Source organism: Nuphar pumila, chromosome 8 (assembly GCF_984573655.1).
Source record: "Nuphar pumila chromosome 8, dmNupPumi1.hap1.1, whole genome shotgun sequence".
Lineage (NCBI taxonomy): Eukaryota > Viridiplantae > Streptophyta > Magnoliopsida > Nymphaeales > Nymphaeaceae > Nuphar > Nuphar pumila.
Window position 1 is genome coordinate 120,574,734 of NC_143256.1, and position 26,913 is coordinate 120,601,646.

The 26,913-nt window shown below is 37.0% G+C and overlaps 1 protein-coding gene across 3 annotated transcripts; it reads left to right on the top strand.

The window, feature by feature from the left end:
• The first annotated feature begins 2,431 nt into the window (after positions 1–2,431).
• LOC149830441 (uncharacterized) lies at positions 2,432–26,330 on the top strand. Of its 3 annotated transcripts, none has more exons than XM_090015814.1 (9): positions 2,432–2,845; positions 3,801–3,893; positions 6,284–6,495; positions 18,387–18,531; positions 18,623–18,695; positions 21,081–21,227; positions 21,322–21,447; positions 21,537–21,628; positions 25,959–26,330. In XM_090015814.1, exons 1-9 carry the CDS (start codon positions 2,517–2,519, stop codon positions 25,978–25,980), a joined length of 1,239 nt encoding a protein of 412 aa, XP_089871940.1. In that variant the 5' UTR covers positions 2,432–2,516; the 3' UTR covers positions 25,981–26,330. The 3 variants fall into 3 exon arrangements, with proteins under 3 accessions (XP_089871940.1, XP_089871942.1, XP_089871941.1); XM_090015816.1 differs by having other exon boundaries at positions 25,880–26,222; XM_090015815.1 differs by having other exon boundaries at positions 21,537–21,655; positions 25,880–26,066.
• The last annotated feature ends 583 nt before the right edge of the window (positions 26,331–26,913 follow it).

Below are 26,913 nucleotides of genomic sequence, written 5' to 3' on the forward strand. Positions count from 1 at the left end.
ATCCAAATCTGTTCATAATGGATTCAATACTACTGCCCATATTCATATCCTATCACGAAGGGTTAAGAATATAAATGATGAGTTGTGGAGCCTAATTCAGAGTTTTTGCCCTTGCAGGAAGGGGGGTCCGGGGGCTCTTCTGACTCGGGTCCCGTTGCACGGTCAGCGGGCGAGGGGTCATTGGGGGCAGCGCCCCCCAGAAGAAATTTGTTTTGGGGCTTACGTTTGAAACCCGGTTTCTTATGGATCAGACCCAATTTGTTTAGGTTTAAGGTTGCCACCCTTGCTTTGTATAAATACATTCTTTTCTTTCTCTCATGTAACGGTCGAAAAAGAGCTCTTTGGGCGGGCATGTTTTTTTACTCTCTCTATGGTTTGAGGAAGGTTTTTTCACGTAAATCTGTGTGTCTGATCTCTTTTTTGTGATTTTATTGTTCTTGTTTCTTCATTTTCTTGCTTGAGCATTTTTTAACAATAAAATTATTACATATGGTGATTTACCTAACAAATTGTATATAACAAATAGTTGAAAAGTAATGAAGACAGCACCAGTCAATTTCAGGATAGGAAATAGCTGAAAATGTAGAACAAAACCTTGGTTTTTGCCTTTCCTTTCCAATGATTTTCATAGAACGATAACAGTGGAAGCGTCCTATCATTTCCCTGCTAATTCAACTGAATGGCTGACGAGAACACACACACACACACACGAGAACGAGTATCGTCTTGCCCCATTTTTCATTAGGTCACTGTTAAGACCTTCCAAAATTCATAGTTTCAAGTGTCTTATGCTCAATCTGAACCGTCAAATGTGTTTATCATAGATATATATTATGCAACTAGCTGTTAGTATTATTTTATTTTATTTTTTATTCCCTCTTTGTAAGTTTGTATTTTCTTTAGGCTGCACTAGTTGTTAGAGATCTTTAATGGTTAGTCTAACTAGCTATTATAACTCTCTAACAGTTAGTTTTTTGTTGTATATATATGTTAGTTGCTTGAAACACTTGGTAAGTATGCATATTTTGTGCATTTTATCAATAATAATTTTTTTTCTGTCTGTGTTCCCTTTTGCGGCTTTGTGAGTGCCTTAATGGTTGGTGAGTTTGTCTTTTGTGGGTTTGTGATCTTCTTGTATTCTTAAAGCTATTTCATTACAGATTATAAAGTTGTTGGATGTAAGGTTTTATTGTTAGATAGATGCTTTTGGTAGTTAATCCTCTTGATAGTATGGATAGTAAAATCTAAATGTACAAACGTTGTGGCAAGAGCGAGATTAGTTAAATCACAGTCCTGTGTTAAAGGTTGATTCTCTACAATAATAACCTTCATGATCAAATGTTCAAAATATTTGGAGAAGCGGATCATTAAAAGCAGCGATAGAATGGAAAACTAGGCCACAGGGTGGGTTGCAAGGAGGCAAGTGGTAGGAGAAATGAGAAGTGATGATTGGTGGAGGTGGTGTTAGGTAGTGATATAAAGAAGTTGATAATAGTGGTTGGGAAAGGAGAATAATTACCTAGGGATATATAAATAAATAAATATACATATAGTTACTAGGCATTTTCAAAGCTTTTTATGCAAATCCAACCATGTAGAAGTGTTCAACATGACAGATTTGTTAGGAATTGAATGCTGGATGGTGCATTTTTTTTATGAAAAATGTGATTTTTGAATGCTTGAATATTTGAAGATTATAAGCCAATGATTTTATACATTATATTAGGATGATTCAAGAACTAGTCCTTATAAACCAAACATTTAGATTACATTGGTGCTGTTAAATTTAAGAGACAAGAATGAAAAAATCATGAAAATTGCGATAGTTCTCATATTCTAGCGAATATATATATATATATATATATATATATATATATATATATATATATATATATATATATAAGAGAGAGAGAGAGAGAGAGAGAGAGAGAGAGAGAGAGAGAGAGATTTCAATTAATTAAGAAGCATTTTACTTGTTTTACAAAATTAAAAGTGTTTTTTTATTGGTGTTTCTTTGAGAATTTGATATTGAAAATACATTTTGTTACTGCTTAACGAGCTTATACAAAACAAACTGAGTCGTTACAAGCCGAACATCTGTTTTTCGTGTTAGGCTCATGGGACTTTTTTTACAAAGGAAAAACTACTATCAAGATCAGACCTAGGTGCCTTAAAACTTCATAGACCACCTGCGCAGCGGCCTAGGTCTCATCCTACTGCGCCAAACCCTTTTACCAGTTCGAACGAGAGCTCTTTGCACCACCCCAAACCACGACCGTTGACCACTGACATACCTAGATCCGAACCGATCTGACCGCGAATCGCGGCTCGTTGGCGATTTTGGTCGATGTGTCGTCGAATTGGCCGCTACTTAGGTTGTGCCGTTGGGATTTGGAGAGCACTAATATACTATTCTTTCTTCGTATCCACCGCCAATCAAAACGGGTGGTGTTTGAATATCTCTCTCTCTCTCTCTCTCTCTCTCTCTACATGCAGCAAGAAGAAAGTAGAAGAGAATGGCTTGCCTGAATGCTTCTAGTTTCTGCAACTATACGAGTTACGCCGACCATCATCATCACTTCCTCAGGAACAGCAACAACAGCCATGCAGCTAGGCGTGGGGGAGTCGTCCGAGCAAGGATCCATAACCACGGGACCCCGAGGCTCGATCTCGGGTTCCTTCGGAGGGAACCATTGTCTCTGCGGCGTTTCGATGCATGGGTGTCGCCCCGTTCCTTCCCTCCCAACGCGGCCTCTTTTCCGGGCCCGACCGAGGACAATCAGATCGTTACTTCCGATGACTCCCCATCTTCCGCTGATTCTTCGGATCCCGTAGTCCGTACGGGGTAATTCATGCCGTTTCATCTATAAGATTGATATGTTGTTTTTCGCTATTTCTTCTTTTGTTCCTGTGATCCTTTTTGCTTGAGTTGTTAGTTGACGAACCGGCAAAATTGCTCTCAATTTTGTATATTGGTCTCAATTTTGTATGTTGGTCATCTTCTATTTGTTCATTCAATCCTCTGTTTGAGTAGTTAGTTAGCGAATCGGCGAAATTGTGCTCAATTTCAAATGTTGGATAAGATTGTAAGCATCTGTAAGCCTTCAAACAAGTCGTTTTTGTCACCTAGTGAAGTCAATTGGGGCATCCTTTGCTTCCATCACCCGAAAAACACAAGGAATAAAGAAAAATTTATACGTTGGTTTGTGAATTTATCATGCAATAATCTCCATGCATATGAGTATGTTTGTACGTATTGTTTCCGAGGGCCATTGTTTGGTGCAATGGTAAAGTGCTCGGGTTGCCAGTGAGGGATCATGGATTCGAATCCTGGTGAGGCTGCTTCTTGTTAAGGGCAGAATGTTAGGACTGCCTCCAGTCCGGCCCGCCCCAGCACGCCAGAGTACGGGACCGCACTTGGCATGACCCCTTTTGAATGTATTGTTTGCACAATTCTTTGGATTGCTTTTACTCAGTGTTGGCTTTGCAAATCTATGACAGTTTCGCATCATCTAGATTGTTAAACAAAATAATCTTTTCTATGTAGGTTTAGTATTTCCATTTATCCCCTGTCGAATCCATGGGATGTACAAAGTTGATGCTATCTACTGAGATGAATTTTTTGATGTACTGAATATCTGTTTCCAGTCTCTTTTTGAGCAAGTTCTTGGTACTTTGTTTTGAGATAAAAAGGGGCACTTTTATTCTTCTCTTGTCGGTATTGTTATATGTGGTTTATGTGTCAGTGATTAATTTTATTTACTTTTCTTCAATCATCATTTTCTGTTTCGATGTTGCAGAATGTGGAACTGGAGAGGTTACCGTATCCGTTACCAATTTGCTGGAAATAATGGTCCTGCTTTAGTCTTAATCCATGGTTTTGGTGCGAACAGGTGCGTAAAATTTATTTCCCTTTTAAGTACAATAAATCATGACATTTTTTTGTTGGATTGTTTGAAATACGCTTTTCTTCTGTAGTTGGGATAGGGCTTCTTGATGCTGATGGGTTGTTTCAAATATACTACCTAGCTGTCAGTTTCTCGCTCCATGGCAATTATTGTTTAAAATACAAGCTTAACAAGCTCTCTGTGATTCATTTAACATAAGCAGTATTTTTATTTTTGTGGCAAACGTTGAGCTCTTTTTTAATCTCCTACTTGCATAAAAGAGGTGTTGCCATGTGCATGAGCATAAAGGTATTCAATATGCAACATATTTAGCCATTTATTGTATCTCTTTGCAATTTTGCACTTTGTCATGCATTTTCTATAAACACATACATTTTGTGAACCCTAATCTCATATATATATATATATATATATATATATATATATATATAATGTATGTTTGTTTTCCATTTCTTATATGTAAATCATTCTCTCTCTCTCTCTCTCTCAGAATAGTACTATAAATCATATTCTTCCTGTTCTTTCTTAAAGATTTGCTAGTTCACATGTATCTCATTTGGTGTTTTTGTTTGTATTCTTCAGAAGAGTTGCCTCTTCTGTTAGTAATTAATACCCAATTAAAATGGGTAAACGTTGTACACGAAAAAGCTTCAACCAGAATTCTACTCCATCAAGCTATTCCCATACTTCAACAACTTGATAGAGTATTGGGTTGTTTCTGAGAAAGATGTAACAATTTAAGTTTTGAATAGGATCACTTATCTGGGCTCCTTATATATGTAGAAAGAATTCATGGTGGTAGAGAGCACATATCCTTCAAATGTAGTCATGAACGGTAAGTTAATCTATCATAATACCAACATTTGATGCTGAAATCTGTTTTTAATCTCTAGCTGATCAAGACTGATAAGTTTGTTCCCTTTACTGAAATCCCTTTTCTTCTCCCTTTAATTTGTTATTCAAATTTATTCTCTAATTCCTTATCTTAGTCGTGTTTTTTTTCTTCACCTTTCTTCATCATTCATTTTCTATTCCTTTCCTAATACTGTGCAAGATCATTTTCATGTTCGCTTGAAAGAAAAGAAAAATCCTTGCCAGCTTTTTCTTTTTTGACTAAAATATTAGTCGTGGCTCCATGTTTCAACATGCGCATACTGGATTTTTCTAATTACTGGCATAAACAAATACAACCTGAATCACACCCCATGTTTGAGCGATTGCTCAAATAGGTGGAGGGATGGAGATTGTCAGCGATTTGAGTATTGCAAGATACATCATGGACAATGCACTTTTTTTTATTTCCTGGACTAGCAAATCACCACATGGATTCTTTCATTTGCACTCCTGTGCTCTTATTATAATGATTTATTTTTCTATCACAATTAAAAAAAAGGATAAAGTACATCTGAACTTTAGATGAGATGTATATAAGTGATAGAACTATATTTTCATAATTTCTTCAAGATTTCTGTTGAGCTGAGAATACATGCTGAAATAAACGTTTCTAGATGGCTATCAACCAAATCTGGTTTTCATTTTTTCTGAAAATCAACCAACAGAATCTATTGATGACATAATTGTGCGCTTCTTTTACAGTTTAAGATAAGTGTAAATTTGTCATGGCAAAGAGTGTGGGTGAGCACATAGTCACAAATATCTCCAATATTTCCAAAGTGTTGTGATTTTATTGCAATATTTTCAATGGTCGATATTATATTGAAAACATGATGTTTTCAAAATCACGTTTTTAACCTGTTATTAACACAATAAAGTACTTTCAACAAAGATTTTTAGCATTTTATGTCACACACACACACACACACACACATATATATATATATATATATATATATATATATATATATATATATTTATAGTTTGTATATACTAATATTTACCTGTGATCCACTCCAGGAAGACTAAGTTTTTCAAAATATTGTCATTTTTTCCTCACTGATATTTTCCTCAGACCGAGAATTGTGATGATAAGTGAGCGCTTTTTGTGGCAGTATGAGGTCACACTTCTGCCTCTTCACTTTATAAGCAATGGAAGTTTGTCATGAACTTGAAGCATGAGTAGACTTGTGAGACCTTGTGAAAGAGGTCTATCAACTTGAAATGGAACACATGGTTGATAAACAGTGGCTGTTGGAGAACTTTTATGAATATAGTAGGTTTGAGCCCTTCCGTGCAGTGCAGTGCCTAGATTATGAAATAATCAAACTTCTTTTCCCATACATGTTTTCCAATATTCTGCCAAAATTGTAATGTTTCACTCTTAATTTCTCATAGGCTCTTTGGACTTCTTATAATTGATTCTCTCACTAATGGTGCTAGAACATTGCTGTGCTTTTCTTTCTGTTGGTTTTGGATAGTGATCACTGGAGGAACAACATTCCATATCTTGCAAGATCACATAGGGTTTATTCCATTGATCTTCTTGGTTATGGATATTCTGACAAACCAAAGCCACAGAAGGTCAAGGTCAAACCCCTATACACCTTTGAGACATGGGCTACTCAACTGAATGATTTTGTTACAGAAGTAGTCAAAGGCCAGGCATTTTTCATATGCAACTCCATAGGAGGTAAGTATACAAGTCACTCCCTGCTCTATTTCCTATATGTGATATGTGGGTTATTTAGGGATGGCACTTGCGTGCTTCCGGGTTTGTGCATAATTTTTCATAAAATGCACTTGAAAAGCTTGCCTATTATTGTGACATTTTCATAAATCATTATTGATAATCTTGTACTAAATTATTTTCAACTTTTTTCAATATTTCAACATATTTTTGCAATGATTACAGTATTGTTACAAATTTTCCAATACAAATGGTGTTTTGTTAAACATTTTATAATATGTTTATGCTGACTACACTGGAATAATAATGGTATTATTCGTTTATCTTGTCATTTTCCAAAAGTTTTCGAAATTACCAAAGATTAACTGATTGTCTTTGAGAAATATGATCCATTTTTACTTATTCTGAAAAAAAAAAACTTTGCAAAGCAATTGTTAGTGCTGATACTAATGACTGTGTGCATGTATGTGAACTGCTAATGTTCAGATTTTACTTGTCCACAGATTTACCTAAAGTTCTTGCCTTGATAATAGAATATCATGTTAGTGCTTTCTGTTTGGTTGGAAAGATATACCGACAAAGTCTATTAAAAGGACGGTTCAACATTTTAAGCGAGATATGGCATTGGATAAAAAAAAATATCCTTGCAAATAGTTATAACAAGAAATTGAATTCCTTTTTTTAACAAAAGTGCAAGAATATACTTTTCCAAAAAAATTACAGGTGCATATGAGTGTGTGTGCACTATCATATGATATATATATATATATAGAGAGAGAGAGAGAGTAGAGGGTAGCTGCCTACTCCATTTAATGCCTACCGCAAGCGAACAGGGGGGAGGGGGTTCCCGGTTGTTTTTCGCAAATCTGACCTCACAGGCGTGTTCGACTTGGTCTATTTGCTAGGGAACAACACTTGGATTGTGTGTTTTCGATGCAAAGATATGACTTTTTAATAAGCCTTGGATATTTATGATATTTATAAAAAAATTACACTGTCAATTTTCAAACCTTATCAAAACCTACACGCGTGGCGAAATAGGATGATACAAGAGTCAATTCCTATAAAATCAAGCACATAGAACACATCTGCACGGTCAGATTTGAGACAAATATGGAAAAGAACCACTTTAGAAGCCCGGTAGACTGCAGTAGGCAGTTTAATGAAATCAAAGTATGCACAAAAGCGATGCCAGTTAAGGGCTATAAGAGAACAAAGTGTGTACAAACACAAAAGCCACTAATGGGCAAAATATAAAATGTCACAAGGACATACACAAATCACTCACAAAGAGAGAGGGAGAGAGAGAGAGAGAGAATAAATAAAATAATAAAAATAATTTATAAAATGCTTAAGGAAAGCATTGGATGGAATAGGTGTTAAATTGTATCTCTTTTTTGTATACATATATATATATATAAAGAGAGATACATATACATATATGTATGATACATATATGTATATGTATCTATTGTTATATATGTATAAATGTATATTATTATTTTCACATCATGTAACCCTCAGGGGTATTTATGTCTTTTCTACTTTTTATACATATTCACATTAGTGAATGTGTTTGTAAATCTTTTCTTTTTCTTTCCTTTCTTTTTCTTTTTTCTTTTCCTTTTTTTCTTTTTCTTCTTTTTCTTTTTGTTGACTTAGTCAACACTTTGGAGGGAGTCCAACACTAGACGTTGGACCCCTCCAACGGTTAGATTTCTAACTGTTGGAGGGGCTCCAATGTCTAGTGGGAGCCCCTTCAAGGTCTCCTCTTCATTATAAATAGGGGTGAACCCCCCTCTTAAATGTATTCAATGCTTGGAGCATTGTTCTCCATTGTTCAATAAAATTCTTTATATTTTAGCATTTGTGTTCTCTATTTGTACCTTGTGTACATTTTGTTCTAAGTGTTCTTGTGCCTTTGTGCACATATCCCTTTGTAGAGGTGGTGCTTATTTTGCATATTATCTCTTTTGAGATATTTTCACATGGTATTAGAGCGAGGTTGAAGATCATGTAATTCTTCATTTTTGCAAGTGCCTCAAAAACCATGCTTTGGGCTTCTTGGTGATTGGAGTAGGGACTTCTTTTCCCTCAATATTTTAGAAGGATTTTACATCAAGTAAGATTTAAAAGTCTTTTTGTGGTGCGTATAAATTCTTCATTCTTCCCTCTCTAATGGGTGAAAAATAGTCTCATTTTCACTTGGTTTTAAATTAAATGGTTCAACTACCATGTTTGGGCCGGTAATATGAAGACTCACATTAAAGGGAAAGGTCTTTGGGGTTATGTCAAAGGAACTATTCCCGAACCCAAACCTAAGATCACCATTATTGAGAAGGGTGAAATAAAGGTTCTTGATGGTGAAGAGAGAGAAAAAGCCTTTGAAGAATACAACAAAAGGCATGAAGAATAGGAGATGAAAAACTATAAAATTCTTTCATGGTTTTTCTCTTCCATTGAAACGAAAATAAATGCAAATATATTGAAGTTCAAGAAAGCTTTTCAAGTATGGGAGTATCTTGAAATAATGTATACTTCAAGAGATTTGTCCCATAAATATTATCTTCAAAAGAAGGCATTAACTCTTCAACAAGGGGAAATGTATGAAAATTTTCACCAGAATCTGTTTTGTGGGAAAGAGAAATGAAGAGGAGAAGAGGGGTTGCGGCTGTCACGATTTCAATAATAGAAATTGTGACCAAGAACATGTATTTATATATTTTGATATACAATATGGGTTCGGGTCTGATATAATGTCCAGACCCGATATAATGTCCAGACCCAAAATACATTGTACATTTGGTATGACATATGTAATATATAAAATGCTACTTTTTCACCTCCCCTCAAGTTGATCATGGTTTTGAACCATGAACAACTTGCCTTTAAGCATCCAAAAACGATCTTTTGTCAAGCCCTTTGTAAATATGTCTGCAACTTGTCTTTCAGTATTAACAAATTCAGGCTCGATCTCTTTTTCTTCAACTTTTTGTCTTACAAAATGCTGGTCTATCTCAATATGCTTAGCGTGACTGTGATGTACTGGATTGAATGACATGTTGAGAGCACTTTGATTGTCACACAGCAAGGTAGACCGAGAGATCATTTCTCCCACTTTAGTTAGTAAATGCCTGACCCATGTGACTTCGGCAGTAACGGCAGCCATGAATCTATACTCGGCCTCAGTGCTTGATTTAGTGACGGCCTTTTGTTTTCTACTACTCCAAGAGACTAAGTTTCTTCCAATAAAGGCACAATATCCTGATATAGACCTTCGTTCATCTGGATCCCCTGCCCAGTCTGCATCACAATATACAGCAAGCTCACGCATATCCTTGTCAGACGATTTTGGAGAATATATCAACCCATCTCCAATTGTTCCTTTCAGATATCTGAGTATCCTCTTAACCGCCTCCATATGTCCAGTACGTGGTGCATGCATAAACTGAGACACTTAATTGACTGAATAAACAATATCAGGTCGAGTGAATGTGAGATACTGTAACATCCCTATTAGACTGTGATACCTGGTGGAATCCTCACACAGGTCTCCATCATGAGTACTTAGTTTTTGGCGAAGCACACTTGGAGTTCCTAGAAGTTTACAGTCTTTCATACCTGCCTTGCTGAGAACGTCGATCGTATACTTGTGCAGAGTGAGAGTCAAGCCATCAGCCCGACTATCGACTTCTACCCCAAGAAAATAACGCAAGGCACCAAGATCTTTCATTTTGAACCTCTGACCTAATAGGTTTTTCACTTCTTTGATGTGATCTTCAGAGTTTCCTGTGATGACAATATCATCCATTAGTAACAGGGTGATCACATTCTGCCTTCTAAAAATGAATAATGAGTGATCCAGTAGAGAGCAGGAAAATCCATGTCTAAAGTGGGAAGCTATCAAACCAAGAACGAGATGCTTGTTTTAGGCCATAGATAGCTCTTTTTAGCCTGCATACATGTGTTTTACAATCTTGCTCGTAATATCCAGGTGGTTGTTCCATGTAAACTTCTTCATTCAAATCCCCATGCAAGAATGCATTTTTTACATCAAGCTGACTCAGCTTCCATCCATGTTCAACAACTAAGGAAAGAATAATTTGAATCGTTCTCATTCTCACCACTGGGCTAAAGGTCTCATCATAGTCTTGCCCTGCTTCTTGGGTGAACCCTTTTGCCACTAGTCTTGCCTCTCTTTTTAGCCTGCATACATGTGTTTTACAATCTTGCTCGTAATATCTAGGTGGTTGTTCCATGTAAACTTCTTCATTCAAATCCCCATGCAAGAATGCATTTTTTACATCAAGCTGACTCAGCTTCCATCCATGTTCAACAACTAAGGAAAGAATAATTTGAATCGTTTCCATTCTCACCACTGGGCTAAAGGTCTCATCATAGTCTTGCCCTGCTTCTTGGGTGAACCCTTTTGCCACTAGTCTTGCCTTGTATTGTTCAATGGTCCCATCTTGTTTATACTTTATTTTGTAGACCCATTTGCATCTGACAATATTTTTGTCAGGTGGTTTGGGAAAAATTTCCTAGGTTCCACATTCATGCAAGGCTTGCATTTCATCATTCATGGCTTCTATCCATTTGGTAGAAGTGGTTGCCTGATAGTACATAATAGGTTCATCTTCCTTATTGAGGGCAGTTAAAAAGAGCTGAAAATCCATGGAGAAGTTGTTATAGTTGACCCACCTATCAATAGGATGTCGCATGCGATTGGATCTTCTGACCTCAAGAATATGGGAGGAAGTAGGTGCAGCTACTGGGGCGCGATTTAAGAGACCTGACACGGTCGTTCTTTGTCTAGTATAGGAAATGCCCTTGTATCTGCCCGGTACCAATGATGGTACTTCTTCCCCATTCTGTGATCCCGATGCACCAATAGTCTCCAATATTTCTTCTTCCTGCTGCACGCAATCTGGAGAACAAACTTCATTGGGATTCTTAATATTCTGATACGTCTGGGTTTAACCAAAGATAATAAACTTCAGTTGTGGTAGAGGACATATCCGTTGTGCCAACTTTGTGATCAAAATTTTGTTCATCAAAGACAACATTTCTTGAGATTCTGATACGTCTATTAGCAGGATCATAACACCTATATCATTTGTAGTCGTCTGCATATCCCACAAATCTACACTTCTGAGCCTTGTCCTGAAATTTGTTTCTCAGGGATCGATCAATGTGCACATAACAAACACATCCGAAGGCACATAAATCATGATAACTAGGATGAACCCCAAAAAGACAGTAATAAGGAGACTTATTTTTCAAAACAACCATAGGCAATCTATTTATCACATGTACGGCAGAATGAAAAGCTTTTGTCCACAGATTAATGGGAAGATTATTGTCATGGAGCATACTCATTGCACTTTCGACAATATGTCTGTGTTTTCGCTCAACAATCTCATTTTGTTGAGGTATGTGTGGACAAGACACCCTTCTTCTTATTCCATTATTTTGAAGAAAAGAAATAAAGTCACTAGATGAGAAATCCCCTCCTCCATCACATTGGAAAAATTGGATGGACTCAGAGAATTGGTTTTTTACTAAGGAAAGAAAGTTTTGAAACAAAAGAAAAACTTCCGATTTATTTTTTACGAAATATATCCAGTTGTATCGAGAGTAGCTGTCAACAAAAATTAAGTAGTATCTGCTTCCAGATCTAGAGGCAACTGGGGCAGGCCCCCATACATCAGAACATATTATCTCAAAAGGCTTTGAAGCTCGCTTATTAACAGAGCAAAAAGGCAATACATGACTTTTGCACAAAAGACAACTGGAACACTTTTGACTTCTCTCATCCACATTGAGACTTTCTTTTGGAATGAGATTATTAAAAACAAGTTTCTTAATAAAATGACTCCCACAATGTCCTAACCGACTGTGTCATTGGAAAGTCTTATTACAATCAGAATTACTAAAAACATTTGCTGAAGGGAAAAACACGACTCTAATGAAGACTTCAAATCCAGGTGAGTAGAGCGGACGGAATGACATGGATCTTCTTGAAAGACATACATATTGCCTTGTCTCTTTTTGTTTGAATTATTATCTAGAAATGAGGATTTTTTTAGCGATGATGAATTGAACGAGGATAGTGATATAAGTGAAAGTATTCCACCACCCATCCAACATGAAGAAGAAGTGATAGTTGAACCAATTACCTATACACATAGAGATAAAAGTACCTTTAGAAGTGCAATAGAAAAGTATAGTAACCCTAGTGAACCTTCCAACCACTCTCGAAGAACCGAAAGATCTAAGAAAAATCCTTCTAGATTTATATCCTATGAGTTTTTTTCTTCAAAACATAGGGCATGTCTTAGTGCCTTTCACTCATATTAAGAACCTAAGAATTTTGAAGAAGCTAAGAAAAGGATAGAGTGGAGGGACGCCATGGATAACGAACTTAAAGCTCTCAACAAAGCCAAAACTTGGGTCTTTCAATATCTTCCAAAATGAAAGAAATCAATAGGATGTAGATGGGTTTTTAAAGTCAAAACCAAGGGTGATGGCACTCTTGAAAGATATAAAGCCCGCCTTGTTGCAAAAGGATATAGTCAAGAATACGACATCGATTACGAAGAAACCTTTGCCCCTGTTGCACGAATGGTCACTGTAAGATGTTTGATCACCATTGCATCTATTAAAAAATAGAACATTTACCAAATGGATGTTAAAAATGTTTTTTTAAATGAGGACTTTAATGAAGAAGTTTACATGGATGCTCCTCCTCGCATGGACGTACCAAAGGGAAAAGTCTTTCGTTTGCAAAAAATGCTCTATGATTTAAAACAAGCCCCTAAGGCTTGCTATGATCGTTTTAATAAAGTAATGATTAAAGATGGTTTTACTTCATGCTACACTGACACTGTTCTGTTTGTCAAAAAGTCTGATGCAGGAATTGTAATTTTACTGTTGTATGTTAACGATATGTTGATAACAGGTAGTGACATAAAGGGGATCAAAAGTATTAAAACCACTTTAAAAGAGAGGTTTGAAATGTCAGATTTAGGGTATCTGACATACTTTCTTGGTATCGAGGTAGCTTACTCTCATAGAGGCTATTTTTTGTCTCAAACTAAACTTGCATGTGAGATTCTTGACAGATCAGGTATTACTGACGATAAAATCTGTGAGACCCCTGAAATTGTGGGATAAAAAATGAAGATCGATGATGGGATACCTTTGGAGGATCCCACCCCCTATCGACAACTTCTGGGGTCTCTAATGTATCTTAGCATCACAAGGTCAAACATCTCACACGTCGTGCACACTGCAAGCCAATTTTAGCATGCTCCTACATCCGTCCATATGGGCGCCGTTCTCCGAGTTGTCAGATGCAGAAGGGGAACTTTAAACAAGGAAGTTTTTATTTTCTCATCTTCTGAGTTCAATTTAATTGCATATACTGACTCTGATTGGGGAGGTGACCCAAATAATTGTCACTCCACTACAGGTTTTTGCATTCTTTTAGCTAAATCCCTGATCTCATGGAAATCCAAGAAACAACAGAAGGTGTCTCTATCATCCATAGAAGCAAAATATCGAGTCATGACTTTCACAACCATGTAAATTATGTGGATTCATCAATTGCTACAAGACATGGGGATTCAGGTTCAATGACCCACAAAGTTATGTTGTGATAATAAAAGTGCAATCTACATTGCTAAAAATCACACGTTTCATGAACGCACAAAGCATATTGAGATGGACTGCCACTACGTTAAATAAACATATTTGCAAAAAGTTATAGATCTCTCATACGTGATCTCAGAATATCAGTTGGCAGATTTCTTCACCAAGGCGCTCTGCTCTCCTAGATTCAACTTTCTTCTCGGCAAAGTCTCGGTCATTGCAACCTAAGTTTGAGGGAGGGTGTTAAATTGTATCTCTTTTTTGTATACATATATTTATATATATAAAGAGAGATACATATACATATATGTATATGTATCTACCATTATATATGTATAAATATATATTATTATTTTCACATCATGTAACCCTAGGGTTATTTTTGTCTTTTCTACTTTTTACGCATATTCACATTAGTGAATGTGTTTGTAAATCTTTCCTTTTTCTTTCCTTTCTTTTTGTTTTCTCTTTTCCTTTTTTTCTTTTTCTTTTTGTTGACTTAGTCAACACTTTGGAGGGGGTCCAACACTAGACGTTGGACCCCTCCAACGTCTAGTGGGAGCCCCTCCAAGGTCTCCTCTTCATTATAAATAGGGGTGAACCCCCCTCTTAAATGTATTCAATGCTTGGAGCATTGTTCTCCATTGTTCAATAAAATTCTTTGTATTTTAGCATTTGTGTTCTCTATTTATACCTTGTGTACATTTTGTTCTAAGTGTTCTTGTGCCTTTGTGTACATATCCCTTTGTGGAGGTGGTGCTTATTTTGCACATTATCTCTTTTGAGATATTTTCACAATAGGAACAAGAGGTCCCTTTATATACAACAAAAAAAGCCAAGGGAGCTCCTAATAGAGTTGTTGGGAGCTCCCAAAATGGCTATAATTGTAGCCGTTGGGATGCTCCCAATGACTCTATGGTCTAATGACCATAGAGCCCCTAGTCTTTAGTAAAAAGGCAGAAATAAAAAAATAAAAGAAAAAGTCAAAATTATCCCTAGAGGACAGGACCTATTACAAGATAAAGAAACCAAAAATGCCCCTAGAGGACATTACCTATTACAAGACAAAAAAATATATATAGAATGCATGCATATAAATGTATATATAACTGTAATTTATCTTTGAGGAAAGCCATGTTATAAAGTTTTTTGCTTTCTAGATTATGGAGATTTTCCATGAAAAGCCATTTTTGAAAATTTCCAAAAAATCATTTAACTGATGTTACCTTGATACTGATACTTATAGCCAATGTTGTAAGTATCATATCATACAATACGGTATGATACATATCGTTACTATGGAAAAAAGTGATATGATTCACACTATTGTATCTATATCGTATGTATCGTATGATCCAGGGTGTATCATACGATACACCTTTGGCGCACTTTAAAAAGGGCTGAAACTTGTTTTTATTTTTTGGGTTTTAATGACCTCCTGAGGGCCGACATTTGTGTAGAGGTCATTAGAGGGGTATCCACGTACCCTAGGAGTCGTGAGAGCGATTTGAGAGTCAATCCGTGTGCAAGGAAAAGGGCTTTTATGGTTTGCTCAAATAAGAGTGCATTTTCATCATTTTTTCACTCAAAGAAGTGGGTTAAGGTAAAAAAATCTCTATTATGAGTAAAATTACAAACTTACCGCAAAGTTGGATCTGTGAAAATTAGGATTTATATTAAGGTAGAAATCAGGCTCCACACTTCTCCAACAAAGATAGCATCAAATGATCCGGCATGGTAATCTGACACTCAAGTAATGAGTGAAAACCAATTGAAAATTCAATGCAACTATTGTCAGAATATTTTTATGTAATATGAAAGTATGGTCTTGTGGCATGTTCTTAATTGCAAGATATTTAATATTTTGCATTGTTCTTGTGAGATAGTTGATGTTTGATGATGTTTTATGCAGCTCATAGAGACATAAATGCTTCATATGTGATTTTATGGTTGTATTTTGTTTAATTTATCATTGTTTCATGTGTAATGATTTTTTTACAATTTTTTTACAATTTTTGCTTTTTTCTGATTTTTCATGATTTTTTTTGGAAATTAAAAAAAATTTATTAATGATTTTTTACGATATGATACATATCTTATTTTGGGCCCAACCGATACGGGTAACGATACGATACTTACAAATTTGTTTATGACCATCTGAAAAAAATTGTGGTGCCTCTATCCACTCTCAGGTGGCCTGACTATGACTTTTTGTAGAAGCTAGTTGACTGTCTCAACATAACCTTGATTATGCCAATAATTCACTATTGTAAGTCGCCACCCTGGTACGTTATAGAGACTTTTGAAGGCAAAAAAATGCAAATTTCTTGATGTTTGTGGTAAGATGTTGACGTTGGCAACAACTTATGTGTACATAGCGCTTTATATATAATTATATCTATATAAATGTTATTAACATGCATCAATTTTGGTGGGCATTAACATTAACCAGCCTCTTTTTTTACCTTAACAAATTTGGAAGGTCCCTCCTGAAAAAAAAATTGGAAGGTGGCATCTTTTATAAATTGTCACCACCAATGGTGTTCTAGTAATTTTTTATAGAAAACATATTAAAACACTGGTTAATTCATAAAGTACAACCAATAAATGTGCTTGTTTTTAGTGTAGATGTTTGAGCCCTAAAATTTAACCAATGCTCTCTCTCTCTCTCCTTGTTCATCTTGCACCTCTCATTCTCTTTTCTCCCTCATGTTCCTCGCATTCATCTCTCCTTTCTCACAAGTTATCATGGTATCAAAGCATTTTGAGTAGATGTTTAGTTTATTTAAAAACAACCTATCCTCCAACACTGGGATGCCGCTTGACATCACATTGAGGCTAATGACTGGCCAAGTGAAAGGGGTGTTTTTGATGGGCCTATTGCTGTTGCTAAAGCATAATTTCAGCTGGTATTTAATATACTCAGCAGCTTTGGGCAGGTAAGAGAACTGTATGATTTTTATAAGCAATTTTTATGTATTCTTATGACTGGTTATAGATAACAATTATGAAGGCTATTGAAATATGATTAGTCTTTTAAAAGACCAAATCTTTCGGAGAAATTTTTGCTTGACAGTTGTATGTGGAGTGCTCTTTGTGTCGAAATTTGCTTGGGTACAGATTTTATTGGTGACTACTTGTCGCCAATTTTTTAATTGGAGTATATATCTTTCCATTCAAATATGTGTCTGTGGATCACTCTGATGAGAGACATATCACTTGTGAAAAGGAATGCATAGTTGATTTAGAAGGCTTTAGCTGGGAATTTAACATGGTGGAACCTAAGGAGCCTAGTATGAGTAATGTGAGTATAGAATCATAACTAACTTCTTCAGGTTAAAAAAGTTGGATAAGGGTTAAACAGGAATTGAATGAAGGGAATGAGATAAATAATCATGTCATTTTGTCTCTTACATCATGTGTGAAAGCCTTTTAGAGCCGTTGTTGCTAACAATTAATTTTGTTTTTAATGCAATAGTTTATCAAAATCCTTGTTGAATCCCAAGTAAAAAAGCTCATAAAATGAATATTGATTCCTTGTAAATGAGAAATTTGAGCTTGTGACTCTCCCTGAGGGTACTGGATATTCAAGCCAGATGGAAACATTTTGAAGCACAAGGCTAGACTTTGCAACAACTCAGTGTGTATTATCAAGTGAACTCTGCCATGGTTTTCAAGCTTAATTCTATTAGGGCATCCATTAGAAGCTGATCTGCATATCTTTATCAAGTTCAGTTCAAGTTGGCATTGGGAACCCACTAACTCATATGTACACACAGGTAACCACAGTATTTTAAAGTTTATTAGGGTCGAAAGCACTGGTGAATTTGTATGTTCACTATATGTTATGGACACCTACTGCTTCCAATGTATACTGCCTGTATCCCTTTATATAGATCATACTACAGTATCATATGTGCATCGGTGAAATGCCAAATTCGTGTACCATATCCTGGTGGTCTGGGTAATCATGTTATTCTGGAGAATTAAGGACTTATTAGATCCCTGCTCGGGCTTCCTGAATGATCGAGTTGTTATAATCATCCCACTAAGGTGAATTTTTTGTTTTAGACTCTTTCATGGTTACCAATCATTTAAGCATTATTTCAGATCTGCTTTTCTTCTCTCTTGCCTGTTATCAATTGAACATTTGAATTAACTTCTATTCATTTATTCTTGTTAGAATTTTTTATGGACTGAGACGTAATGAATGATTTCCATTGATTTGGTTATGAATTCAGGAATAGTTGGCCTTCAAGCAGCTATTATGGAGCCTATGTTATGTAGAGGGCTAGTTCTTCTCAACATCTCTTTGCGCATGCTTCATATTAAGAAACAACCACTGTATGCTAGGCCATTCATTCGAGCATTTCAGAATCTCCTAAGGTATGTATATGACACAAAATAAATTTGGTCTTTGGTTACTAATGCCATGTATTACTGTGCTCTATCTTAAAACTTTATTTTATTTTTACAGAAACACAGAGTTGGGAAAAATCTTTTTCAAGGCCATTGCCACACCAAACTCTGTGAAAAGTATTCTTTCTCAGGTTCTAATTTTATTTAACATATCAAGACTCTTGACAATTGGTGCCTTCAGTAGGGGATCAAAGTCTTTCACTATTGCATTACAATACTGAGTGGAATAATCCTTCATAAAGGGTGAAGGCAAACATGGGTAAATATTTCCAAGTTGGAAAGCTGTTTGGTTGGGAAGCAAGTCCTTGGTTCCAGTTCAATTGAATGTTGATATGTCGAAGTTACTAAAAACTTCTAGTAACATTCTTTCGGGGGTCTCTGCCTCTCCCTACACACACACACAAAAACAAACACATGCATATATATAGGAAAAGTGGTAGCTGCCTAACGCCTACCATGAGCAGACAGGTGTTTTCGGGTTGTTTTCCACAAATCTATCCCTGCAGATGTGTTCCCATGTTCGGCATGGTTGATTTGCTATGAAACGACACTTGGATCATGTTTTTCAATAAAAATTGATTTTTTAAGCCATAAATATTTATGACAATTTTAGACCGTCAATTTTTAATCCTTATAAAAACCTACCTGCATGTCAGAATCAGATGATCAAACAGTTGATTCCCATAAAATCAAAGCTTATAGAACACATCTGCACAGTCAGATTTAAGGAAAACATGAAAAAAACCTTTCAAAAGCCTGGTATGCTGGAGAGGTGATTGGCAGATACCACCTACTATATATATATATATGTATGTATATATATATATATATGTGTGTGTGTCTTTGTATGACAAGATTTTGTTGTGGATGCCACCAACTCTTGTTACCCAAAAATCTCAAAATCCGTTCTCAGTGTTGTGCCAAAGATAACACCACCATGGATAATTTTTTAATATTAAACTTAATTACATGTATTTTAGATTTAGCAATAAAAGCCTTAGGAGCATTATCCAAGATGAGGCACTACTATGGAATTTCAGAATTTTTTAGGGTGACAAAAGCAGCACAATATTTTATAGATATGTGTGTGTGTGTGTGCCAATTTCTTTGAGAGCCATTTAGAAAAGAAATACTATCAAAAAATAATAAAGAGGAGAGAAGGTGCCAGGGGCAGTCTGGCTTTTTTTGTTAGGTACCATCTTAGTGGCAGATATGTAAATATATTATGTTGTATTTATTGTTCTATAGTTTGTAATATATTATTTTGTATCTTTTGTGATCTATCCTTCTAGTGTTTTGACATAAATGAAATCTAAGGGTGTATACACATCACATGCAAACCAGTAGGTTCGATGCAAACATTGCCCTATCCCAACCCTACTTTTCTGCAGTAATATTTCCTGTGGGTTGTTGGTCTGACTCTATTTCCATGGAAGACAAAGCATCCTATAGAAGTTTAACCATCTTCATGAAAAGAACATTAAGGGTCACACTTAACATCCTCTATAACCTGCGCAAACTTCCTTTAGCAAGGCCAGCTTTTCAAGGACTAAATCTCTTATGGTAGGCAAGACAGGACAAGATGAAAGCCATCCTTTCCTTTTCACCTTAGGTGACCATCCATAATGTTTGACGTAACAAACCCATCTAAAATCTCCCTTTCCTTTAGAGAATAGCCCTTCTATTCATTACCTTGACTTCTCTTACCTTGATCACATCAACAGTCTAAACCTAAACCTTAATCCCTTTGCCTTATGTTCCTCTCTTTTTCTTTTCCCTTCTTGTCCTGGTGTTTCCTTTTCTCTCAATATTCTAGTCGCACCAAAAAAAAAAGGTAGGTCAGGTTTCAGTGCAGAATTTTCCTTTTAGTAGGTATACTTATCTGTGCTCATCTTTTAAATGCATTGTCTTCCATTGGATTTAAATGGATCCAATGCTGATACTGGGGAATAGGTGTAATGGAGGTGTATGTATGATTATTTATTGGAGAATGTGAAGGACATGATACATGGGTACACCCTTTCTGTCTACTGTAATTAGTAGTTGTCTGCTTTACTATGAAAAAAAGGGAGGGAAAATTCCATTTAGGGGCCAACCTTTTGCTTCTAATTCCAAATATGGGCCAAACTTTTCCTGGGAACTGTCAAATAGGGACTTAAGGTCAACACCCATCATATTGGAAGATGTGAGTCCTTTTTTGGTTTCTTGTATTGTCCCTTGAAAACTGAAAAGTACTTATCCTCCTAAAAAAGAAAAGAAAAAGTAAACAGTGTGAACTTTTAATGATGAAGGTCATTGTTGTAATTTGATTTATGATTTAATCTGAGTTAAATGACATTAATAAATGCGCAGGCCCATGTTTGACAGTTTCTAGGAAAAGTTTGTCCCATATTTGGAATTTCAGAAACGTGAGGCCCATATTTGGAATTAGGAGCAAAAGGTTGGCCCGTAAATTGAATTTTCCCAAAAAGGGAATCTCCTCAAATGTCATTTTGACTTCTTTCCACTAAATGCAGTGCTATTATGACAAATCCAAGGTGACAGATGAACTGATCCAAAAGATCCTTCTGCCAGGACTTGAACCTGGTGCACCTGAAGTATTTCTTGAATTCATATGTTATTCAGAGGGTCCTCTACCTGAAGAATTGCTTGGCCAAGTGCAGGTGATCACTTCTTATGCTTAAATCTATTTACCAAGTAGTGGTTATAATGTTCTGGAAGTTTTTCTGATTGTTTGAACATGGTCTATGTTTGCAGTGCCCAGTACTTATTGCATGGGGTGATAAAGATCCATGGGAGCCAGTTAAGCTTGGAGAAGCATATAGGGATTTTGCAACAGTAGAAGACTTTGTCATACTCCCCAATGTTGGCCATTGTCCCCAGGTTCATTTATTTCCTGTGATGATGTGTATCTTTTCTTTTTCCTCCAAATCTTCCCCTGATCTGTGACTATTTGGCTATTTCTCGTGAAGGATGAGGCGCCTGATCTTGTGAACCCTCTTGTCGAGTCATTCATAGCGAACCATGATTCAAAGGAATTTAGTATTCCTGCAAGAACTGCCTGGTAATGACTATGATCTTGGACCACTAGGTAAAAAGTATAAACCAATTACGGTTTCTTTGCTTCATAAGTTGTGACCAGAGTTCTGCCATTGAGGAATGCCCTATCACCAAATTGGAACAATGGGGACAGTGTCTTATGTGCTATCACTATTATTAGTTTTTTTTTCTCATTAGACACTATCATGAGTTACGTAAGCTACACTCCTGTTGTTCATTGTCAAATTTTGCTCAATGTCATACCAATCTAACTATACTCACGGTAACATGTAAAGAAAGATACAGCTGGTAATTGTCAAGTGTCAAAAATGTCACAGTATAGATTTATGAAGTCATTTCTATTAACAACCCTCCTCGATCAAGTTTGATGAGGGGATGAGAGGAACATGAAACTAAACAAAAAACATTTAGGGAAGAAATACCACCCTTTTTGTAGTTTGGATGGAACATAAGAGAAATAATGCCTCAAGTTATTCACTTACTTTTCTCACGCACAATGATTATGTTAGAACCCAGCCCTAAGAAGGGGCGGATTCTATAAAAGGGCTTAGGGTCTGGTAAAGCCTACCCTCTTGAGGAGCTGGTTTTAGCAGTTGAGCTCCGAGTTGTCTGAAATTAAAGAGGGCAAGGGGAGTGATGGAAAGGGGCGACTAAGGAGGGAGAATATTGATACCTCGGGAATTGGAAAAACAAGAACGAAGAATAGAGATTCACTCAAGAAACTTCATCAACTCCATTAATGAATAATAACACTTATTTATAGAATCTAGCTGAGAGTCCTAAAAGAAGTAAAAGACAAAAAATAAGAATCCAAATAGAAAAGGAAGTCCTCGGGTCCCTGTCAGATTGGGTCTCTTGGGTGTATATGAATCTAGAATGGCTTCTTAGGGTCAGATATGGGATTGTTCGTAACAATTCACCCCTTTCAAATTTGCCTTATCCTTAAGGCAAGAGCTCCCTGAAAATTGTTGCCGCAACTGGTCTTTGTCACCTCTTGGGTCAAATATTAGGTGTGTGGTTTTCCAGTTTGCCTTGATGGGATTGAATCTGGGGACAGGTAAAATTTGGGTTAATTTTGGACCATGGATTGAATTCGAGCCTTGATAGGTAAGGGAATGGTTTGGGTTTGGATCCGACTGGATTGGGTAAGGGTCCATTTGTTTTAAATAGGGTTTTGGGTTGTTTGGATTTGGGGGATCCAATACAAGAGATTCAGATTCAAGACATGTGTTTTGATCCAAATCTTCTTGAATTGGATTTGGGTCATTGCAGGTCGAATTTAATGGGTTTGAGGCAAAGAACGGGTCAATTTGATTGGGATTCGACCTTGCTTCGAGTTGGTTTGGAGTCTGGGCCGGCGGAACATAACTCCAGATCCAAGAACCGTCTTGAACCAACGGTAACTGGTTTGGATCCGACTCCAAAACCAATGGTAACTGGTTCAAGACCTCGAAACTAGTGAGAACCGGGTCAGAACCGGTTTGGGCCAGCCTCGAACCAGCATTAAGCTTATAGAAACTGATCCGATTTTCATTTGGACCGGGTCCAATAGCTGGGTAATGGCCGAACCAGTTCTAGGACCCAGTTTGACTGCTTAGGGCATCGAGGGTCCTCCCTCTCAAGATCAGAACAACGGTGGGTAGTGCCTCCATCGAGCATGGGGAGCATCGTCAGGCCAGGTCCAACCGATGGGAGGGCACTGATCAAAATTCGGTCGACACTAGGCCCCTGCCCAACCAACTGGGCCTCCCACGTAATGAGAGGAATGGCAATGGAAAGCAACCCCAGGTCGTGGGCGGCCCCTCTAGCAAGATAGAAAGGAGTCGGCCAGACGGATCCGACCATCGGGCGCAGGCTGGACGAGGTAGCTTCTCTTGTTGGTGGGTCGATGTGCATGGCAGGAAGGATGGGCAACAGGAGAGAAGAAGGAGTTTGTTGAAGGAAGATGCGGGTCCGACCAGGCGATGTGCCCAACTGCCTAACGATCGGAGGTGACATGTGGTGACGATAGGAATGCCGCCCTGTCCTGCTCTTCCTCTATCATTCTCCATGGCAGCAAGGACCAAGAGAGGGTTTAGTTGGTTTCTGGTTGATGCCGGTGTCGGTTGCTGCGAGGGTTCGATGGTGGCAGTAGGCAGCTCTGGCAGCGGCAGTCACGGTTGCAGCGTGAGAGAGAGAGAGAGAGAGAGAGGGTCAGTGGTTCCTTCTACCATGTTGCGGATGTCGGGAGGCTCCTGCCTACAGGTGGGAATCGCGTCGAGTGGCCCTGGCCGGTGAGGGGTCGTTGGGTGGGTTCTCTGTGACATCTCTCCATCCCATCAGAATAGTCATAGAATGGATGATTCTCTGCAACGCTCGCTTTATTCTGTTGAACCCTTCGTCTACCGTGCTCTCTGGACGATCCACGCTTCTCTCAAGATCGTCAAAGGACTTATTAAGCTTCGCCATCGCTCGAACGAATTTTAAACTGTTAGGAACCTGAATGGATTCAAGAACGGTGTGGGCCCTTGCTGTTGTGAAAAAAGATCATGATAACGCAGATCCATCATTCTTGATCCTGCGGAAAGCCTCGCTCTGATACCACTCTTGGAACCTGGCCCTAAGAAGGGGCAGATTCTACAAAAGGGATATGGTAAAGCCTACCCTCTTGAGGGGCCGGTTTTAGTAGTTGAGCTCCAAGTTGTTTGAAATGAAAGAGGGCAAGGGGTTGATGGAAAACGGCGACCTAGGTGGGAGAATATCGATCCCTCGGGAATTGAAAAACAAGAACAAGAACGAAAAATACAGATTCACTCAGTAAACTTCATTAATTCTAATTCATAAATAATAACATTGATTTATAGAATCTACCTAAGAGTCCTAAAAGAAGTAAAAGACCAAAAAATAAGAATCCAAATAGACAATGGGGTCCTCCGGTCCTTATCATATTGGGTCTCTTGGGCGGATCTGGATCCAGAATGGCTTCTCAAGGTCGGATCTGGGACGGTTTGTAATAGATTATCCATTTTAGTATGCTACTTTTATGGGTCAACCGATAGGCGTACAAGTTGTTTACTTTAAGCAATTTTTTTCCCCTAGCATCTGGTTAATGATATTAAAAGAATGAATGGGTAAAGTTCTTAAGCTGATAACAACGATTCCAACCAATTAGGTTTCTAACTAATGTTGAACATTCAACAGGAAGAATATCCCATGCCAAACTCCGAGCTTGAACACTTTCTCAGGCCAAAATCACAGAAGCTGTAAAACAATGAACTACTGAAACTCAAAGTAACAAAATGCGCCCTATGTGGTCCCTCTCCATCATTCCCTGCATATTGGTGTGAATTGATAAAATTATTTGTTCTTGCTAATGTAGAAAATATATAAATCATAGTCACTGATATCGTCTATATTTTGAAAATATTGCAATACTGTCACCATATAACGTAAGCTGAAAATATCAGTAACATGTTGCGATATTTTCAATATATCCCCAGAAATCAAAATATCATGATAATACCACAATATTATCACGATATTTTTGGGAAAAAATCTTATTTTTATATATTCTAAGCCCAATTTTATTTTAAAAACTTTTCAAACTTATTTCCTTATATTTTTGCAAGAAAGATTATACAAAATCTGATAATTTCTTATATTTCTTATTATTTTTTATACTTTTTAATTTTAGAACTCCCAAGATTTTTCCTAGAAAAACCTTAAGCGAGATAAATCTCTCTGAGAAAAACCTTAAGCGAGATAAATCTCTCTGAGAAAAACCTTTGGCGAGAAATTGCCTTGAAAGATACAGGTTAGATAAATCAATGATGAAAAACATTCAAAGAACATGCTTTTCAGAATAATGACCAAGTAGAATTTATATGCAATAGTTGTGATTATCCTATTATCTTCCTGCTTTTGGTGAATTGTGTATTTTACTGAATAATTTCTCATTAGCTTGTTTTAATTAAATTAGTGTACAAGTATGAATCATATTGTTTTTTTCATCTGTCATGTGAGCTTGTTGTTTGTAATTTGTGATCCTATTTTGTTGGTATCTAATTTGCAAGTTCTGGAGTCAAAAAGTGGTTTCTTTTTCAAATATGAAATGGACTTGCCGCCTTTTTCAGTCCATTCTAAATTAGTGGTGTTTTATGAAGTATCTATTGTTTGAATAATTCTTGTTTTATGATCTTAATGTTCGTTCCCAGTTGCATTTTCAAAAGGTTATGTTCTTTTAACATTTTCTATATTGTTTCTCCCTCTCTCTCAGATTTAATGTTTCTTATCTTATGGGTTTGATCATGTACATATTCATGGCCATACGATGCACAATTCACCAACTACGCAAGGTCTACCACCCCTGGAGAGTAGAAATTCTATTTAGTTGCACTGCTGGATAGACAAAGATCAGGTCCTTTGGTTGCAGCATTATCAGAGGTATGGAATTCCAAAAGAAACATGTCTGCTTTGGGTAGTGATCCTTGACTTCATGTTCCACTAAAATATGTCATATACAGGGTGCTTTATTTTTTTTTCGGGGCATTAACAATGGAAACATACTTCAGCATTACTGTTTTTTATAAGGATCCACCTTTCACATACTTTGATCTGCATTGATTTCTTCCCCCACTTCAAAAGAGGATATATTTTGAGCTATTTGCCACTCACAAACTAATAACTTTGGTTCATGGAGTTGATCATTTATAAGTTGATTCATGGAAGTGGTGCTCATGTCTTGTATAGGATCATATTCTTGTGTGCAAACCTTATAAGAATGTCAGCTTGTTTGTATGGTGGGATCTACATTTGCATAAACTAGTTCCTGAATCTTCAAGTTGATTATTATCATATATCACTTGGAGGCTTTACAACTTGTGTGTGTTGACTCCGGTCCATATATTTGTCGAGGAGAAAACCCAGTTCAGGTGGTAGAGCCCAGGAGATATTGACACTCTACCTTATTGCTCACCCCAAAAGCGGTTAAAACCGCTCAGCTGCCCCTCCCTTTACCCACCAGGGAGCCCTACTGCTTTGGCCATAAGGCAAGGGATGCACAACCTAGGTGTCAAACTCGACATCCTTCAACTTGAATGCCTTGAGACAATCCACCTAGCCGTATGTGTGGTCCGTTGTGGATGACTGGTCTTACTTGGTTTCTCTCATTCTAAATAGATTGTAGACAATCCACTTAGCCATTTCTGTTAAACTTGGACTGTGGTCTATCATTATCACTGTATCTTTCTCATCTGTGGGTGTGAGTTGGGAAAAAGTAATGATATGCTGTGATAAGTTGAGAAAGAACCC

What these genes read in the sequence shown, in the direction of transcription:
- LOC149830441 (XM_090015814.1), top strand. Translation starts at nt 2,517, where the DNA reads ATGGCTTGCCTGAATGCTTCTAGTTTCTGCAACTATACGAGTTACGCC. An exon ending in CATGGTTTTGGTGCGAACAG is followed by an intron (nt 3,894 to 6,283) that starts GTGCGTAAAATT and finishes GGTTTTGGATAG; the next exon opens with TGATCACTGGAGGAACAACA. An exon ending in TGAAAAGTATTCTTTCTCAG is followed by an intron (nt 18,696 to 21,080) that starts GTTCTAATTTTA and finishes CACTAAATGCAG; the next exon opens with TGCTATTATGACAAATCCAA.